The 5,682-nt window shown below is 38.7% G+C and overlaps 1 protein-coding gene across 10 annotated transcripts in view; it reads right to left on the bottom strand.

Annotated features, from left to right (window-relative positions):
- NEK11 (NIMA related kinase 11) overlaps window positions 1–5,682 on the bottom strand; it is a 318,233-nt gene that overhangs the window by 60,528 nt on the left and 252,023 nt on the right. The window contains exon 17 of one of the 10 annotated variants that reach the window (XM_017862322.1): window positions 5,502–5,591. The exons of the other annotated variants lie outside the window; for them this stretch is intronic. Within the exon in view, the coding sequence (XP_017717811.1) occupies window positions 5,564–5,591 (28 nt within the window). The 3' untranslated portion in view covers window positions 5,502–5,563. Of the gene's footprint in view, window positions 1–5,501; window positions 5,592–5,682 lie in introns of those variants that run through there. 10 annotated transcript variants of the gene reach the window in all.

Here is a 5,682-nt window from a genome sequence, read left to right on the forward strand (position 1 = left end):
ATAGGGAATCCTTTCCCCATTTCTTGTTTCTCTCAGGTTTGTCAAAGATCAGATGGCTGTAGATGTGTGGTATTATTTCTGAGGACTCTGTTCTGTTCCATTGGTCTATATCTCTGTTTTGGTACCAGTACCATGCTGTTTTGGTTACTGTAGCCTTGTAGTATAGTTTGAAGTCAGGTAGCATGATGCCTCCAGCTTTATTCTTTTGGCTTAGGATTGTCTTGGCAATGCGGGGTCTTTTTTGGTTCCATATGAACTTTAAAGCAGTTTTTTTCCAATTTTGTGAAGAAAGTCATTGGTAGCTTAATGGGGATGGCATTGAATCTATAAATTACCTTGGGCAGTATGATGATTTTCACAATATTGATTCTTCCTGTCACACCAGTTAGAATGGCAATCATTAAAAAATCAGGAAACAACAGGTGCTGGAGAGGATGTGGAGAAATAGGAACACTTTTATACTGTTGGTGGGATTGTAAACTAGTTCAACCACTGTGGAAAACCGTGTGGCGATTCCTCAAGGATCTAGAACCAGAAATACCATTTGACCCAGCCATCCCATTACTGGGGATATACCCAAAGGATTATAAGTCGTGCTGCTATAAAGACACATGCACACGTATGTTTATTGAGGCACTATTCACAATAGCAAAGACTTGGAATCAACCCAAATGCCCATCAGTGACAGACTAGATTAAGAAAATGTGGCACATATACACCATGGAACACTATGCAGTCACAAAAAAGGATGAGTTCGTGTTCTTTGTAGGGACACGGATGCAGCTGGAAACAATCATTCTCAGCAAGTTATCCCAAGAACAGAAAACCAAATACCGCATGTTCTCACTCATAGGTGGGAATTGAACAATGAGATCACTTGGACACAGGAAGGGGAACATTACCAGGTCCTATTGTGGGGAGGTGGGAGGTGGGAGGGATAGCATTAAGAGATATACCTAATGTAAATGACGAGTTAATGGGTGCAGCACACCAACATGGCACATGTATACATAATAAACCTGCACTTTGTGCACATGTACCCTAGAACTTAAAGTATAATAATAAAAAAAGAGAGGCTTCTTTAGAGTTCCTGATGAGATCTAGACTTTAGCATCACTCAGCTCCCACTGTTCCCATCTCATCTTGGCAGTACTTTCCAGTTCTAGTTTTAGAATTAACACTTCTATTTGAAATGTAGTCTTGCCACTTACTAGCTATACGGCAATGGGAGGGTTTCTTCACCTCTTAAAATACAAACTCTTTACCTGTAAAATGGAGAGTCCTCTGCACCTCACAGGTATATGGTGAGAACTTCATGAAACAGAAGGTGTCTGGCTTAGCACACTCCCTGGCACAAACGAGGCATGCATTGAAAGCAAGTTTCCCTCCATATAAACATTGGTATGGCTTTGGTCCCGTTCGAAAACTGAGCTGGTACGATTATAAACGTAATGTTACTACCCCATCTTGGGAACATTTTTAGCAAGTGCTTAATGTGTCACCATCAGTTTTACAAGTGATAGCTACTGTACCATGAGCTATATATCAGGTTAACAAGAAGGACAATAAAGATCATGGACTTCTCATGTTCTGTTTAGATCTTCCTGTCAAGATCTTCCTGTGATTGAAAGTGAAAGAAAAATTTCAAGAAGTTTTGAACCGGCTGAGACTGAATCAGTTATGAGGTCTGACCTCACTGTTACTTATAGAAACTCCCTGTGCCTTCTGCAGCCTGTAAATAGTTGACTTCAGCCCTCACGGCAGCACTCTACCACGACTGTGCCCTGACCTGGGTAGGAGAACAGGCATCTATGACACAGATGCAAAAATACAGAAACCTGTTTTGAGCATCAGCAGTGGCATGCACTGTGGTAGCCATTCGATATGCCAGGACGTGAGACAGCTCCATGAAGATCACCTTACCCCTCATCTTCCTCTATAAATACTATAGACACAATGTCCACATATAGAAGAAGCAATGCTCACTTGGGCATGATGTGCATGTCACTACACTGAACTCTATGGCATTAATAATGCCAGACTCATGTCTGATCTCTAGGCATTAATAATCTAAAACTGATGACACCAAAATCAGCAGCGCTGGAGAGGTGATTCCTCCTAGATATTAGAGATTTAGAATACCACAAACCCCCACTCCTCATTAAGATAATTTAAACAAAAATCTCTGGCTAAATAGCTAAATGAGAAAAAAAAAAAGTATCACTTTTATTAATCTTTGCAAGCAACACCATTTGACTCCCAGTAAGCGAGGTTTCTGGTAAGCTGTGTTGGACATCTCAGCTGAAACCTGAGGCTAAAAGCGGTTTCTTCCCTTCCACTCCAAATTTAGATTTGGGGACATTTTGTGTACTTTAATCTCAAGTGTGTTTGCTGTAAGACATGAAAATACAGCTTCCTAAATTCCAAAAAATATATCAAAAGCAAGTAAAATAGACCACACAATGAAATATTATATTTGTAAAAGACAAAAGTAGATATACAATAGATAGATGGATGGATGGATGGATGGATGGATAGATAGATAGATAGATAGATAGATAGATAGATAGACAGAATAAACTCCAAAAGTTTGATAACGTACTTTGTGGGGAAACATCACTCTCATACATTGCTGGTGGGAATACAAAGCGGCTTTTGGAAATATCTACCAAAATTATGTATGCATTTGTTCTCTAACTAAGTACTCTCACTTCTAGAAATCTATCTCAAAGATAAACTGGCAATAAAACAAACAAACAACCCTGAATGTGCAAGGCTATTCATTACAGCACTATTTGAACTAGCAAAAGATTGCCAATACTCATATGTCCGTCATTAGGTTACAGATTGAATAAACAATAGCACATCTACACAGAGGAGAATTTGGAAGCTGTAAAAAGAAGTGAAGCATATTGCCATATATTGCTGTGCTCCAGCATATACTACTAAACAAAGGAGACAAAATGTATATCATATGTTACCAATTTCTTAAGCAGTAGGAGAGAGATTCATTTATCTGAATATATTTTTAAATGAAAGTATGAACCATGACATTTTTAAACATGGAAGGGAGGAAATAGGGCAAGGGATCAAGGATAGAAGCTAGTCTTCATTAAATATGGCTTTTAATAGATCTGACTTTGGACCCATGAAAACATGTTACATAATTAACAAAAGTAATAAAACAAAAGCAGTTTCAAAAAATGTGAAGCAAAAGAAGTCAATAAATCTGTGAATACCCACACATAGAGTGTGATTCAGCTGAGTGTAGACCAGCACATGCATGTGGGGAGATTACTGAGCTGAGAGAGAGAAGGACACGAGTGGGTGCGATAAATTAGTACTTGGGGCTCACATTGTGCCATGAATAGTGCCTCTTCAGATCTTCATACTTGCCAAACTGGTAAACCTGGTCATTCATCAGCCATTGCATAGAGAACCCAGAAGGGTCTTGCTGCAGTAATGGGAAATAACCAGCTGTAGCCTAAATGCTGCCCTGGTCCCACATAACAAAGCTCAAAAGTAAAAACCAAAAGTATCAAACTGCTTCCAAGCAACTAAAACAAAGATCTAGGCTATTTATTGGAATACAAAATCATCCAGCATCCAAACAGGGTGAGTTTTAACTCACAATGTCAGAGACATCAAAATAATTAGTATAACTATACTCTACTTATTAAATAGAGGAAATATTGAGCATGTTTAGCAGAGACAAGGAAGATGTAACAAAAAGACTGAAATCAAACTTCTAGAGATGAAAACTTAATGTCTAAGATGAAGAATACACTGAATGTTCTAGTCAATTTTGCTATGAATCTCAAACTGCTTATAATGTCTATTTATAAACATACACTGAATGAGATTAACAGTAGATTAGACATTGCAGAAGAAAAGATTAATAAATTTTAAGGCATAGCAAAAGAAACTGTTATCCAAAATGACACACAGAGAGGGAAAAAAGCCTTAAAAAAAGAGCACCAGTAAGCTATGGGACAACTTAAATAGCCTACTATATGTGTAATTGCAGTTCCTAAAGTGGAGAACAAATATCCCTACAAAGATTAATTTTTTTCTTGTGCTCACTGCATAAATTGGCAATGCAAAGGTGATTCAGAGAATGTCACCAGAGAATGATGCCATCCCTGTCATTAAACTGTTTCTTAGGGCCCAGATGTTTTTCAGGTCCCTGACTTTCAACTGGAAAAGTGGGCCCAGGAGCTCCCCCAGATTCTCGGGACTTTTCCATTATTAAGCTTTTTAGTGAGGTGGATCTGATCCCTAGGAATCTCAATAGAGCAAGATGAAGGAGCCTACCTCTACTCATACTGTTCCCAGGAACTAAGGCCTCCCAGCCATTGCAAAAAGCTGACAAGTCTGACAAGGAAACCAGCAATTCAGCCTCAAAATTTTCTGGGTACAAAGTTCCTCTAACAGCAGACTCTTACTGGGGTCAGAAACCTTCGGGACAGTTGCTAGTGAGGTGCCTGTGACTTTAATGCCAGACCTGAGTCTCCTTGTGACAATTCTGTGGGGAATGAAGTTATTCAAAATTACAAGGCTCTAGCATATGACTATGCATAGATCTAGATCCGTATTCATAACTACTATCCAGTTACAATGGGGGTCTATGATGCCAAGCGATGATTTCAGTAATATGACATTATAAAAAGGAAAAACTATAGGGACAGAAAGCAGACCATGGTTGTGAAGTACAGGGTATGGTGGGAGGAGCTGACTACAAAGGGGTAGCACAGGGAATTTTCGGGACAGAGAAATGTTCTATAATCTTGATTGTGCTGATAATTATATGACTGTTTGCACTTGTCAACATTGATAGAACTGTTTACTAAAAAGAGTGAATCTTATTGTATACAAATCAAAACTTACAGAACTATATAAAAAGAGGTGAGTTTTGCCGCAGGCAAATTATATACTCCTTATTAAAATAAATGGAAAATAAGAGAATTTATTTTATTTTATTTTTTGAGATGGAGTTTCACTCTTATTGCCCAGTCTAGAGTGAGATGGTGTGATCTCAGCTCACTGCAACCTCTGTCTCCTGGATTCAAGTGACTCTCCTGTCTCAGCCTCCCTAGTAGCTGGGATTACAGGTGTGCACCACCACGCCTGGCTAATTTTTGTATTTTTAGTAAAGAAAGGTTTCACCATGTTGGTCAGGCTGATCTCGAACTCCTGACCTCAAGTGATCCACCTGCCTCGTTCTCTCAAAGTGCTGGAATTACAGGTGTGAGCCACCACTCCCAGCATAAGTACATTTTTTAAAGTCAAAAATATTAGGGCCTTAAAACATAAATATATTAATATATGTTATATAATATTTGATTTTTATTAAGACTGATTCCAACTCACATTCTGGTAACAAATGTCTCAAACTTTAATGCGTATATGAATTTCCAAATAGTTTAAAACTGAGATTCTGATTCAGGAGGGATGAGGCCAGAGAGTTTGTATTTCTCACGGGTTTCCAGATGATGTCCCTGGTGCCAGTCAGGGACCACACTCAGGGCACAGGACACCAGTGGTCTCACTTGATGTCTAGCTGTCATTCCATAGGGTCTCCTTTCTGGCCTCTAGTGGGAAAATGGAGTCAGGCCTGGAATTTAATCTGGCTTGAGGCAGTTAAAATAAATAAATAAATAAATAAATAAATAAATAAATAAA

The sequence above is a fragment of the Rhinopithecus bieti genome, unplaced genomic scaffold (assembly GCF_001698545.2).
Source record: "Rhinopithecus bieti isolate Rb0 unplaced genomic scaffold, ASM169854v2 scaffold_62793, whole genome shotgun sequence".
In the NCBI taxonomy this organism is placed as follows: domain Eukaryota; kingdom Metazoa; phylum Chordata; class Mammalia; order Primates; family Cercopithecidae; genus Rhinopithecus; species Rhinopithecus bieti.